This window comes from Epinephelus moara, chromosome 8 (genome assembly GCF_006386435.1).
Source record: "Epinephelus moara isolate mb chromosome 8, YSFRI_EMoa_1.0, whole genome shotgun sequence".
NCBI lineage: Eukaryota > Metazoa > Chordata > Actinopteri > Perciformes > Serranidae > Epinephelus > Epinephelus moara.
The window spans coordinates 9,294,102-9,308,484 of NC_065513.1; the positions used below are offsets into that span (position 1 = coordinate 9,294,102).

The 14,383-nt window shown below is 41.4% G+C and overlaps 1 protein-coding gene across 1 annotated transcript; it reads left to right on the forward strand.

Annotated features, from left to right (window-relative positions):
- The first annotated feature begins 11,510 nt into the window (after positions 1–11,510).
- On the forward strand, positions 11,511–12,548 carry tcima (transcriptional and immune response regulator a). Its single transcript, XM_050051972.1, has one exon. The coding sequence runs from the start codon at positions 11,667–11,669 to the stop codon at positions 11,967–11,969; it is 303 nt and encodes a 100-aa protein (XP_049907929.1). The 5' UTR covers positions 11,511–11,666; the 3' UTR covers positions 11,970–12,548.
- The last annotated feature ends 1,835 nt before the right edge of the window (positions 12,549–14,383 follow it).

The following is a 14,383-nucleotide window of genomic DNA, read 5'->3' on the forward strand; positions in this document are numbered from 1 at the left end:
GTATTTCTGCTACTTCTTGGCTGGAGAGATGCTGCTGCCAGATTGAAGATGAAAGCTCGAGCTGCATTAACGCAAACACATGGCTGATATTTATTTACGCCACGTGCCGATGCCCAAACTGGAGCACGGGGGATGATGCCTGCCCTGCTGTCCTTTCTACTGCAAAACACATACTTATAATCAGCAGTCCTTTAATACGAAATTCTGAACCTTATGACTCCTTAAGTATTGCAGTGTGCATGCTGAGTGGTCCCCTAATGCTGGAGAGATTGAGTGACTGTTGACCTCATTTCAGCATTATCTCTCACCTCCAACCCCCCCTCACCTCCCTCTCTGCCCTTCTCCTCTTTGTTGTTGTTGTCACATATTTTATGATGCGTTTCACGTGAGGTCAAGAGGCCTGAGCTCATATAAGAGATTTACTTTGTTTTCCCCATTGTTCTCAGCAGCTTTCTTTATTATCTGCCATGGACAGAATACACCCTAGTGGTGAGTTATCTCACCCACAGGACTGCTTTCTCTTACAACAGACCGGTTTGAACCAGCCTGAAACTGAAACTAGGCAAGCTCTCAGTTCCACCTCCATGCTACCACAATAAGCACCATTAAACCTCCCTGCGCTCATAGAATTTCCCGAAAGACCAGCTCATAGATTTTATCTTAATCTGTAGTTTCATGACTGATGCATATTACATAGGATTTTTTCTGTATTGAATGTTCATAGTCATGTCTTATTAAAATGATACCCATCATACATTTCATGCTTTTTGAGCAAGTAGTTTCCTTTTTCCTGCCTAGAAACTGGGGTTGTCTGGCAGGAAGAGTCTCTTAAAGCTGCTCCCAATCTTTCAGTAAGTATCACTGCAGTCTAATAAACGTCTAATAACCGTAAATGAGAAGTGGTTTATTTTGCACGAGTGGCGTTTTCCTCTCTGTCTGAGCAGCAGTCTAATTGTGTGACTTAACATGTCTCAGACTGTCGGTCACGCCTCTTAAAAAGGGATGAGTCAGTTTCATGGTTCCCATGTGTCTGGTTTGGTTGAGAGATGTGGCGGGAAGTGCAAAGAGGTACCACTAGTTTCATGTTACTGTACTTTACTTCCAAAATAACACATATGACATCACCATCAGAAAGGCCAAATTACGTTTAAAACTCTTTGTAGTCTGGTCTGTATGTCTTAATTAGATTTTTAGTTAAACACTTTAAAGGGCAACTTTGGTGTTTTCCAACCTGGACCCTATTATCCCATGTTTTTGTGTCAAAGTTACTAATGGGAACAATATTTTTTGAAATAGGTCCAGTTTTGAGCGAGACTGCTGTAGCCAGCAGCACAAAAAAGGTTGCAATGTAATCCCTGTGGGCAACTGAGGATAGTTGATTTGTGTCCAAGAAAGGGGCATGTTTTTGCCACTGACAGACTCAGATTGTTACTCTGTGTCTGACAACGTTATGGAAAAGCTCCCTGCAGAGGTTGGCCTCTTTGTTTAAGAGTAAGATCCACTGTGTTTGATCAAAAAAACGGCCCTGAAAGTGCTATCGCCAAACCCACCAGACTCCATATAGATAAACTGTAATTAAATCATCGTAAAACACACTTCATTCAAAGTCCACAGAAACAAAATAAAACTTACAAAAGCCATCTTGGTTGGTCTTTCCACTGTTTTAACATTGACCAAATCTGATTTGGTTGAAATAAACCCTTAATTCACACAGTTAGATGTGAAAACATGCTGGCTCTATACACGTTTAAATGGCTGTTTATTTAAATGGAGTGTGATATGTTTGGCAATGATGATTTCAGATCTGATACTGGTTAACAGATAGTCTCATTCTTTAACAAAAAGGTCTATCTCTGTAAGGGTCCTTTTCACAAGTTGTCGGACACTTAGAATAACAATCTGAACCTGTCAGTGGCAAAAACAAGCACTTTTAGTAAATGTTAACTGACGGTAATCAGTTGCTCGCAGGGATTATATTGCAGTCTGTTTTGTTGCTGCTGGCTGCAGCGGATTCGCTCAGTACTGGGCCAATTTTGAAAATTGTTGTCCCATTAGTCACTCAGACACAACAAAACATGTAAAAATAGGGTTCAGTTTGAAAATTACAGAAGTTACCCTTTAAGTCAACAGAAGTGGCTAATTTTGGGAATACACTTATTTGTTTCCTTGCCACGATCTGAATAACAAGACTGATGCGACTCCTGTATCTGGGTGGTATCAATTTTCTCAACTACTTCTCCGCATGAATCTTTCAAAATATCACACTGTTCCTTTACATATACTTTAACACCTAGGTGTTTAAAATGTAGATTAAGAATAACTTCGTTTGAAGTGAATATTTTGGAAACTTTTCACCTCTAATCTTCTATTAGCCTCATCTTTATTTAGTGTTGAACTAATGCGCAGTACAAGCCCCAGGCTTGACACACGAGTACACTCAGCATGACATTTCCTATCAAAGGATGTATTCTCTCAGATTCATCAAGACACTGGCCACAGATGACTTGTACATCAATTCAGACTTGCATGTTCCTCCCACCCGTCTCTCCGATATGACCTTGCCCTCCCGCCGCGATGAACAATGGGCCTGCTGTCGGCCGGCTCCAGCACTTTCCTTTACCTGGCGCTGGACCAAACCCCATCAATTCATGTGGTTCTCTGTTGCACTGTTAACTCAACGCAGGGTCAGCACATTTGACCATCTCATATCCGCCCATTTATGCAGCGGTACATGAGCATAAGTCTGTGGTTGTACTGGAAATCTACTAGTGTCTGTGTAGATCAGCCAACAGAAACAGAGATTTGATGAATAAATGAAGTGTATATAAAGGTAGGGGTGAAGGGGTTAAACTGATAGGGGAATATGAAGTCACAGTTTAGGTTTTTTTCAGTTCACTTATGTGTTTTACAAACCAAACTGTGTGTGAAAAATCACACAAATGACCAGAGACTCAGAAAAGTCAAATGCAATGTAGTTATACTGTCACCTCTTCCAGTTCACTCAGCGGAGTGTGAGACTCACCCAGGCTCCATAGAGATTGTTTCTGCTTTCAGTATAACAGGACGTTACAGCGCCTCAAACACACTGAGTCACTGCTTGTTTGCTGGTGCAGTGTTATGGTGACCCAGTCAACCTGTTGCGTCCTCCCTTCACCTCCACCCACTGGCTCTCTTGTTTCCCTCCACTGTATTGCCATGGAGACAGTAAGGCATCTGAGCTCTTACTAAGCTGTCAGCAGCAGTGCATCCTGGGTTACCTCAGCCATAGGTGAACGGCGCTTCACTGTGCTCCTCTGCTCTGCAGCCTCAGCTAATGATAAACAGAAGCTGTAACAGTGTACAGGGGCATGTGTGTGTTTTATAGCTGTTTCGCTCTTTGTGCCGATCTGAGCTTTGAACTGATGAGGGTATTCCTGTTGTGTAAACAGTACTTGATCCTTAACCACAAAGCCTCCATAACCAAGACTGTAATGATGTGTTTTGTGCTTATCTATATCACTAAATTAAAGCACACACTGCACTTCGTTCTGTCTCACATGTTGCAGGGAATCAGTTCAGACTGGGAGATTCAATAACAAGACCTATGCTGCATCCGACATCATATACTATTAACTTATTTTTGTATAAATAAACAGTAGTATGTGCCTTTTCAAATGCACTGAGCTGTAATTACCACATCACTTACTGAGAGCCTTTTTGCCATTTGGAGATGTACAACTATGCTAACCTGTGCCAACCTCTGCTCTACACATGTTACACCCTACACACTGAAATCTTCAAAGAATAAACTACATGAAAATGCAAAGTACCTGCTTGCGGATATTTTGCATCAAACTATTCATACTAGCAGTGAATCCAATTTGTAATAACTACTGGGATCCTATTAGCCCAGAGCAGCATCTGTCCGTTTGTCTGACATAAGCTGTTGTCTAGCCTCTGTGTTGTTGTTTTATAATCCTTTAAAATACTTGTGTGCGAAAACTAGAAAAATCAATCTTGTTTAAAAAAAAAGTCAGTTTTTGACTTATTAATATTTGTGATGTGTGTAAAAGTATACAGGACTAAAAATAATTAAAAGAAACAGTTTAAAAAAACAACAACATATTCATGTGCAAAATAACTGCATGAAAAAACACCTCCAGCGTGCATCAGGCTTAAATTGAAGTGTTACTGATGATACAGAGCTGTTTTGATTGCTGTCTGCATTTGTCTGTTATGAACGTCATTGTTTTACTTCATTGTGAGATATTTATGCCAGCATAGTGTCCATTGTTTGCATACTTAAATACTTCACCAGAAATGGTATGCAATTCACATACTGTCTGTTTCATGATAATGTTTTGGTCACATACAGTACTGTTTTGAAGCACTTAATAGCATGTTAGCAACGGAATGGACGGAATTTCAGATTGAGCTAAAATGCTAACATCAGCATGCTAACATGCCCACAGTTAATGAGCTGCTGTTAGCATCTAGGCTAATACCTACCAGATCCACCATCTTACTTTAGTCAAAAAATTGAAATTAAAAATTGATGGCCCTGGATGAAATGTCAATAGAACATAAAGGTCATCAAAATGTATCCTCTAGGGACCTCATAATTTTGTGTTGATATCATGAAGCAATTACCTATATAGCCTACACAAACACTGCACATATAAAATAATGATAAAAAATAGCTTTGGGTGTGTTTTGGGCATCGTAGTCTTAACTTTCTGGACTACTTGAAGGACGCAACACTGGTCTGTCCCCACAGAATGTCCCTTGACCCCGTGTATCACACCATGGGTAAATGTAGGGGAGTTGGTTGTCACATTTATTAGATCTTTCCCTCAAGAGGGCGCTGTTAAAAATATATCACTACTGAAATTTTTAGGGTTGAGTCAGAAGGCACCTACAGGTCATTTCATAATAAGATAACAGACATTAAGTTGAGAGGGCTTTTAGTGCTTTTCGTGTCAAAATGTAAATATCAAGCTCTTTCATGTTTCTCTTCTAGGCTCTCATTGAGATAACCATGATGAGGATAGTTGTCACAAGAGCACAAGAAGAAGGCTGTTTTACTGTCCATATCTTCCATAAGCTCCCATTACACACTGAAAGAGAATCTATTAAGGATATTGTTTTTGAGGGACTCAAATGAAAGTAAAAAGTGTTACGACCAACCCCATTCTCCCCTACCCCTACCACCCTGTAGACCAGTGACCTTAATATGATTCACCTGATCCAGTGGGGCCTGGACACGCAGGCACAGTTGAGGAGCCTGACTGGGGAGCATCATGTGGACAGATGTACAGTAGATTTGCCCTTGGGCCCCTGCGGCGCAGCCAGCCGTGAACCAAGCAGCAGTAGCCGGATTGAGCCGGTTCAGTGTAATGGTGCCTTGCCTCGGTGGGTTCAGCGCTCAGTCATTTAATCTGCATGCACAGACTGGTCCCTGGGTGGAGGGGGGTGGGGGGTGGGGGGTAGATCAAGTGAGAGAGGGAGGAGCAGAGGAAAGAGGAAACATGAACTCCGCTTTGCGTGCAAGTGTTACCGCTCGGTCTGTTGTGGCTCTGATGCTGCTCACCCCAGCAGGTTTTGAAACATGCACCACTCCTACCTGCCTCATTAAAAAAAACCTTGGTGATTCCTCTGAAGTCTTTGTGCAGGTTTCAAAACAATTAACTTGAGACGGTGCTCATTTTAACTGCATTCTATGTAAGAAATGAGCAACACATAAAAACAAAAAGGAATACTTTATGAGGCAGCTGCATGACTCCTGCATTATGTTAAATTAAGTGGATTTTTTAGGTTAGTCTGACAATTACATTGAGCCATGCTGGGTTTATAGCCTTCTTGCAATGTGTCACGATGTACTTCAAATAAATGTTACCCATTTTACTCTTTTCTGGGAAATCTGACCCTGATTCGCGTTTTGCAACTATTATTTTCAGCTCTTATTTACCATAATTGGGCCGTTTTTTATTGCCTCAACTGTGCCCCCTGCTTGCACAATGCTCTTGATTCTACAACAGATTCTTGAATAATATTGCTGTTTTTAGTGAGTCAAGCTGACCTGTGTTAATGTCAGGCAATAAGACGTGATGACACCCACAGTGCCAGTGTTTATGTGCTTTATCCCCCCCCCCGCAACCATTCTGAAATTCTCCAGAACCAGCCTTTATCCCACACTTTGCACTACGAGGAGCTGTATTCACAGTTACTGTAATACACACAAGAGCAGCACCAGTCCCCTAGAGAATCACTCTCCCCAAATGTCCTTCCTTTATGTGCTCATGTTACATAAGTAGCCACTTGCTAAACAGACACGCAGGGTGTTTGCTGCCAGCGACAGATTCCAGTAAGGTCCCACAGTCAGATATAAACACAGGCCCAAATTAAGACATGTATTCTCTTACAGTAATCACAAACCCTGTGGGAATTCATTTATCATCATTAATACCAGTGTATATTATTGTGCTACAGGGTGCCATGAGTCATTTAATTTTGCTTACCGCCACTGAATCTTGTAACAGCTGTTAGATTGTTTATACCTCCTGCACAGAGTTTCTCATTATAGCATTATCAATAGCATTATGTATTTTCTGGTGGGTTTTAAACACAGAATCATATGACTGTGAACTCAAAGGTCGAAGTCTCACCAGAACTGATGATAAAGCCGTTTCTGCTTGCCTTGTGTGTTGATAGTTGAAATTGTCTCAGGTATCTGGGACATGTTCAGCTTACACAAGAGCAAACACAAATTGAAGCATTTCCAAAACACAGCATGTCCAATTTAGAGAAACGCAAACACCATATAACCTGAGACCTGTCCTTCAGTATCTCTGAATTATAGAGGATTGAATGAGTGCAAATGTTTGTCTTTGTATGTCACATACTGTTTCAACAGGTATCACTGTTTGTTCAAAGGTTTCCCTTTCAGCTCAGGGCAGGTTGTAATGACCATATATATGTATAGAATTTGTACTTATTGTAAAAGAAGAAGGGAAAATCATAAATGGCTTCACAACAAGATGATTCTGCTGCCTTTGAAGGAATAGTTCAACTTTTGGGAAATACACTTATTTACTTGATGCTCATATGAAGCTACAGCCAGCAGCTTACCTTAGCTTAGCATACCGATCAGAAAACGGGAAACAGGTAGCCGGCTCGCTAATGCTATCTTGTTTACAAAAGTTGAAGAGTAGAAACAACAAGATGTGGTTTCACAAGGGGTTGTGTGCTGGATTATTTCACAGCTGACTGTCTCGTGGTTGTTGCTTCATATGTTTTTTAAAGTTCTTATTGATTTTTTTTAAAGAAAGGGTTGGTACATAGTTACAAGAAGAGCCTAAGATAGTGTCAGGGTCACAGGTTGGACACTATCACAAGACATGGTGTAAAAAATTTCAAAAGGAAAAAAGATATCATACAGTGAATTTAAAGAAGTACATAGTGATCTCTATGAACAGATGTGAGCAAAAGGGCAAGATTTTGGTTTCCATTTTTAGTCCTTCTGTAATCAGAGTAAGAACACCAGCAGTAAACAGTCCCTGTGGAGAGGTGGAACACATTGGCTATCATCTGATGACAACTTTTTATTAGCTTTTTTTCAAAAATGTATCCGCATTCATGTGCAGATATCTGTTTTTAGAGATTAGTCGAAATGACCGCTGCATGGAGGAGGAAGTCTTGGCCCAGATGCTACCCTGGATCTCCTGAAATATTGGCCATTGCCATGAGAGGCTTATTGTCGTCAGAGTGACAGCCAGCAGATTCAAAGATTGAGAACATAGTTGAAGAGAAAACATCTCAAAGTCAAAGGCAATTTTTGGCTGTGCTTGAAAATATCTTAACTCAATGAAACTCTACATAGGTCCAAAAAAACGTTGCACCTTACCTCCTACTCTCCTATAGACTCATGCTACCTCTACCATTGCATCAACCCAATCTTTCAAATCTGGAGCTTTCTAGCTATGTCTGATAGCAGTTAGTTTGTCCTGCGCGCTGAAGAGTGTAACAAAGCTTCAATATTTGTTGACCTGGGAATAAGAATAGGTTTGACACCTCACAAAGGAGATAACAGCGCACACTCTGACGCTACAAGCCAAGTTTTACCCGTCTTCACGGCAACACTAAAAACAGCATCTCTGAGAATGTTCCCTCTGGTGGGAGTTTTGCAAAAGATCAGTTTTCAGTGACCTAAAGTGCAGTTTGTGTGTCGGCAAAAAGCCAAAACACATAGAAAAAGCTACATTTTGGAATATACCCAAGTACATGTGGAAAGGTGTCATAGGACTTCCTAATAGATAAAGAATATTGGCTCAGTGATTGATATTAGACTCCATATAAAACAGCACACCCTGTAAAATGGTTTCTATCTGTCTACCTAGTGTGTTACATAACCTTCCTGTTGTCTTCCCAAACTGTGGGATCATAAAAGCCAAATCAATTCGGAGCATTTCCAAATCCATTTTTGATTTTAAGCTGAAGGATTTTGTAACCGAGGTTGGCTAACGCCTTCTTGTAGCTCAAGACATCTCATGCAAGAGACAAACAACTCTGGAGGTGGTTGCAGAGACATGTGCTATCACATTTTATTACTTAAAGTACAGTACAACCATAAACAAAGACGACATGGACCAAATCATTAATTGGTCTAGATAGATAATGCTGAACATTGACCATGTTACTTAATCAAGGTCCTCTTAAAGTTGGTGCAAGTCTCAACTTGCTGCCTCTTTTTCTTATCTGTGACCTGGACTCTATTTTAGGAACATTTGGGGAGTGTGGTTATGTCATTAGAGCCAAATGGTAAACATCTGTGGATTTAATCTTATCTATAAAAGATACACGAGGGAGTAAACCTGCTGTCTCCTGAGAATCCCTCCCCATGGAGAAAAAGATGACAGAACTTTGACCCCCCGGTTAAATTTAGTGTCCCTTTTGTTATGATAAAGCGTGAATGCTCGGTGTGGACAGGAGAATAGGGTCAGCAGCTCAAGGCTCCAGTTTCCGTCCGCTGAGATCTCATTGTGCATTGCTTGTCCCTCGTGCCACGGGGAAAATGTTGGGGTCATAAATATGCCATTTCCACCAGCTGACACTTTTTTGTGTGTAAGTGCAGTGAAATTGTCTGTCTCCAGTCATAACTGTCACACCAGCTCGAGACAGACAGGTATCCTGTGGTGACACATTGTTCTGACAGCCCTGAAAAACAAAGCCGTCAGCAAGGATCTTAATTATGGTTCACCTCAGACTAAGCAAGGATCTTTATTGTTCAGCTCAGCACACAAAGTCAATGCCACGTTCCAGACATGCCAAGCATGAACTTCATTCTGCAGAACTATGGAGGGAAAAAACACTTCCTGAGCCACTTGTTGCTCCTGACTGTTTGTCCATATAAGGAACTATAAGCATTGGTCACACTTGTGAAGGGACAGTTTCTTAAAAAATACAGGAGAGTTATACCAGCATGAGACTGACACTTGCTGTTGTTTATGAGCAGAGTTGCCTCTCAGAGGGTAACGCCTTGCAGCCTTATCAACACAGATCGGCCAGGCTGCATGGGCCACGGGTCGACTGCACTTGTAAACACAACTCACTCAGCCAAAAGCCAAAATGTGAGTCAAATATTTTTAGCACTGCTGACAGGAAAAGGGAGATATAATCTTCTGTAGCAATTTTGGGAACAGTGAAAAACACACTTTTAGTAACATTCATGACTAAATAATTCTAAAAACCCAAGTTGATTAGTGTAAATTACACGTTTAGAGTAACACTTGACAGGACTGTATTGTGGGAGCTGTGTATAAAAACTTCCAACATTAGGATTAAAGGCTACATTTACGTCACAGTTCCAGCCAGTGTAGATGGATGTCCCAATAGGAAAAGACCACTCATTCAGTAAACACATCTCTCTGTTAGAGAACACACTAACAGTTTGATTTAGCTTAATCTTGGTTTATAAACTGGTTGCGTGCCTTGTTAAGCCACTTAAATAACAAATCAAAAGTCACAAATGACTCAGATGAGCCGAGACATCATGCCTTGATTGTCACATGTGTGTCCTACATGTGTCACGTCACTGGTAATAACAACATATCATACGTTAAACAGATATAACACACATTATTTTACATTATAAACCAGTAGTGGAATGTAACAAAGTACATTTACCTGTGTGCTGTACTTGCACTTTACTTGAGTATTTCCAATTTGTGGTGCTTTATACTACACTCCACGACAATTCAGACACAAATATTGTCTTTTTAACTCCTGCGCTGTCACTTATGACTGCTACACTTCAGCTAACTGGTTACTTTGCAGATGAGTTTATTATATGATGCTTAGACTGAACCACTGAACAGTAAATAAAGTACTTAAATTTAGCAGCAGCGGCACACACATGGATGAGTCATTAATAACAATCTAATAATATCATATGTAGTAATTTATATAGTTAACATGTAGGCTACAGTAACCATTCTTCTCTATTCATAATTGAAGTACATTTTGTTAATGCAATACTTTTAGATGTTAAACTTTAATGATTCTACTTTAACTTCAGTAGAAAGTACTCCTTCCACGGGTGAAGGGAGTTAACAGCGTCTGAAACACATCATATCACAGACAACTTGTAATATATAATAAGGGATAACTGAAGGGGCCTGCTGGGCACAGGCCCAGGGGCTCCTCTGGCTTTTACCTGCAAAACGTCATTTAAATTAACATGTTCTGACTGAAAAGGAGACTTGGAAATAACAAAAAAAGAAATCCAAGAATACCACAAAGAGATGCAAAGAAACTGTGAAGAGACAAAATAAAACAGGGGAAACAACCAGAAAGCAACATAAAATGACAACGAAGAGACACAAAATAACTACAGAGACACAAAATCACTACAAAGAAACTCAAAAAGACCACAAGGAAACAACTAAAAAGAGACCCAAACCAACAACCAAAAGAAACAAAACAACTTTAAAGTCTGCCTTGCTCATATGTAGATGAATTGGTGGGGTCTTCTGCATGTCTGTGCCCATGGGGCCCCTTGTCTCATAATCCACCCATGCCTCCCAGATAAAGATTGTAGGCATGTTTTGTTGAGTTAGTGTTGAACTGAGTGAAGTGGTTGGATACCTGAGTGAAACTGGTCGTTAAAGATAAAATTAAATAGATTTAGATAGAAGTAAATGGTGATTTAAAAAAAAAAAAAAAAAAAAAATTAAGTGATTTAAAAATAAAAAATCTATTAGGGACAGCTGACAATTATAATATGGTGCATTTTACATGGTGGCGTTTGGTTTATATTACAGCATTCTACAACGTGAATGCACTATTTGTTTACTTCAAATACCATTCAGAGAGATGAGGTGATATTTTGGACAGAGGTTTCATCAGTCAGACTGCCATGCGTGTTCGCCGGTCGGGGAGCTGCAGCAGACTCCCAGAGAGGCGGCGCCTTTGTCTGCTCCACAACTGCTGATGTCACCGCTCCCGGCGGAGCGAACCTCCCACCACAGCCCTATAAATACGCACCGGCTCAGCTCTCCGGGACACACTCACTCAACCCTCTCAAGCCACAAGCCGCTCCGGCGAAGCAGTGCGCACCTCACAACTCATCCTCAACGAGTTGCAGGGCCACACTTGGAGCAGAAACGCAAGACATCCAGCGGAGAGACAAGATGTCGTCCTACGTGTCCTCAGAGTGCCGCCGCGTCAGCCCATCTGTCCACGGCAACAAGTTTGACACGGCGCACCGCAAGAAGGCCGTGGCCAACATCTTCGAGAATGTCAACCAGGACGCGCTGATGAGGCTCTTCCAGAAAACGGGCGACATGAAGGCAGAGGAGAGAGTGAGGAGCATCTTCTCCTACACCCAGGACCCGGAGGAGACGTCCCGGGCCCTGATGGCTCTGAAGCAGCGAAAGAAGGACAAGTTCCTCCAGATCGCGGGCATGGTCCGGCAGCTGCTCAAGATACGCTGACTGTGTTGTACCAGTCTTTTACCGCCTGTGTCTATCTGTCGGCTCGTGTGTGAGCTGAATGTGAAAACACTCCCAATGTGACTGGGTTACCGCCGCAGATGCGGCTCACCTTTCGCCTGGAAAGGAGCGTCAGGTGCGGAGGAGAATGTGCAGCGGACCGCCTGGATGGCAACATGCCGCAGCTGTCACCTCATGGATGGAGGTGGCATCGCAGAGTCCTGCCTGGAGCAGATGGAGAATGATGAACTGACTGGGGATATGAAGGGCATACATGTCTTTCCTGAGACTTGAATTCAATAATGCATTCCTGTGGATGCCTGACTGTGAAGCAGCCCCCTGTACAGGTGCACATCACTGTGCTGATGGTGTGCACAGCTGCAATATGAGACTCTATAGTGCCGAAGAATCTGCCTACATGAATGCCTGTCCTGAACACATGCCTTGTCTCAGCTTCACTAATGAAACTTCTCATTGGTGGCCACTAATGTGTTATTGTCACTAAATGCTATAGCACAATGGTTTGCATTTATGATGTGTTCCTTTGATATTTTTTAATAAATTATTTCATTGTATACAAAAGTTGAACCTTTGTTTGTCTTTATTACACAAGTCTCTGACATGGTTTTATTTTGTGTGGCATTTATGCCATTATTGGTCATCACATCAGGTCAGATGAGGTTAATATCCTGTTAAGTTGTTGAGGGGCATCACAGGTGTTGATATTTATCACCTTTATCACTCAAGGATTAGTGAGGTGTCAAAGCATGAGGATGGACTGCAAAAACCAATTAAAAAGAAACAAAGAAGCCCCTCTGTACGCATTTTAATAAAGGAAACAACAGCAGTGAAAGTACATTGAATGAAATTGTAATAATCTTACAATTCTGGCACAAATTGGATTTGTTTTCTTTTGATCCAAGATTAAATTACTTTTTAACAATAAACCCATCTTAGCCATCTGCTGTCAAACAGCTGTGACCTTTCTGTTGCTCATAAAAAGTGAAAGCTCTCAGATAAACAGTCCACATCACCATAAAAATAGGAACGTGATGTGTTAGACTAATTGTAGAGAGATTCACTTGACATAAATGTAACGGCTCATGTGTGGAGTGCTGAGTCATGTAATCTAGGATCAGAATTATTTCACAGTAAAAAAGGCACATGATGAGCACATTTCTTCCTGTATTGTTCTTCATTCTGACGCAACAGAGGGCGATTGAAGGGAGTAGAGTTACTCATGAGAGGATGTGGTTAACCTCCATGGGGTTTCCCTCACAGTGCTGTGTGCCTCACCAGACCAGCAAGAACCAGTTTGGCTCAGTTTGGGCTGGAAGGGGGGGAGGGTGGGGGTTGGACGGCTTTGTACACACAGTGTGTTTGCGCTGGAGTCTATTTAATCATCCCCACTCTTGTGATAAGAGCATGTCTAAGTAGCATTACAGGGTTTAGACGGGTGGAGGCTTCATATCCTCACCTTCTGATTCTTCACTCTCAAGGAAGGCTTTAATGATCCCTCCATCACTGCAAACATCTACTACATTTACACCCTAATTTCAAAACCTTTGTGATGTATTTTACAGCGTTTCATCAGTGGCTGGGTGTGTACAGTGTGTAGGCTTAGCTGCAGACACACAGATCACTTGAGTGGATGCCTGCTAATCTGCTTGCTTTGATAGTCCCTCTACCGGCTCAAACCAGTTCCCTGGGTTGTTGTGCATGCATGACGACATCTGACTGTGGGTGCTGCTCTCGTGTGCTGAGAGATATGGGAAGCTCCAGTATCAGTCATCCTGAGGCGGGGAAGTCTCAGGTGAATAAGCACCTGTGCCTGAGTGCTTGTGTGCTGATGCCAGAAACCAATTACTCCAGGCCACAGACAGACAGCCAGACGCTCACACTTTGATCTGAACTGAACAACTTTCAAAGATGAGGCAGAAATGCCTTTTCAGTACTGGATAAATAAAAAAATAAGAAAAAGGGGAAAAGTATTCAAAATCAATATTCCCAGCAATTTAATCATCACTAATTTTATGAAATTGCTTTCTTGCCAAGAGTTAGATGAGACGCAACATGTCTGTAAATATGAGACTAATCTCTGTTTATAATCTTTGTGCTGAACTAAGATAGCTGGCTGCTTCTGATATCTTAATATTCAGCGTACAGACATGAGAGTGGAGCCAGTCTTCTCATCAAACTCCACAAGTCTACTAGCGTATTTCCCAATAAGTCAAACTACTCCTTTAAAGGATTTATGTCTCAACACTTTTTTAAGGAAAAAGAATCATTTAATACTAATAACACCTTTTGAATATATATTTTATTTAAAGGCACAGTGTGTAAGATTTAGGGGGCTTTAGTGGTGTTTAGCAGTGAGAACTGCAGATTTCCAACCAGCTGAAACTTCTCCCAGTTAG